The sequence below is a fragment of the Fulmarus glacialis genome, unplaced genomic scaffold (assembly GCF_000690835.1).
Source record: "Fulmarus glacialis isolate BGI_N327 unplaced genomic scaffold, ASM69083v1 scaffold18659, whole genome shotgun sequence".
Classification (NCBI taxonomy): domain Eukaryota; kingdom Metazoa; phylum Chordata; class Aves; order Procellariiformes; family Procellariidae; genus Fulmarus; species Fulmarus glacialis.
This window is the reverse complement of record NW_009234083.1, coordinates 2,169-2,571: the sequence shown is the minus strand read 5'-3', so window position 1 is coordinate 2,571 and position 403 is coordinate 2,169. Positions and strand designations below refer to the sequence as shown.

The 403-nt window shown below is 62.5% G+C and overlaps 1 protein-coding gene across 1 annotated transcript in view; it reads right to left on the bottom strand.

Annotated features, from left to right (window-relative positions):
* Positions 1-234: 234 nt before the first annotated feature.
* Positions 235-403, bottom strand: part of LOC104082425 (actin, gamma-enteric smooth muscle-like) — a gene marked incomplete at both ends in the record, with an annotated part of 1,078 nt that continues 909 nt past the window's right edge. The window contains one exon of the mRNA XM_009585549.1: positions 235-360. Within this exon, the coding sequence (XP_009583844.1) occupies positions 235-360 (126 nt within the window). The remainder of the gene's footprint in view (positions 361-403) is intronic.

Sequence of the window (403 nt, the reverse complement as noted above, 5' to 3'; positions counted from 1 at the left end):
GGGACCGAGGAGGAGGGGGACGCCCCAGCCCGGGCAGGGGGGGCCACCGCGGGGCGGGGAGAGGGCTTAGAAGCATTTTCGGTGGACGATGGAGGGTCCGGCCTCGTCGTACTCGGGTTCCAAGACATGAGCCGTTAGGATGCACCCCTTGATCCTCCACCCCACCCCAAACCTGCACCGGGAGAGGATTTGGGGTGTTTGGTGGCCATGGTTTGCCCCACCACCACCACCTACTTTGATCTTCATGGTGCTGGGAGCCAGCGCCGTGATTTCCTTCTGCATGCGGTCGGCGATGCCGGGGTACATGGTGGTGCCGCCGGACAACACGTTGTTGGCGTAAAGGTCCTTGCGGATGTCGATGTCGCACTTCATGATGGAGTTGTAGGTCGTCTCGTGGATGCCA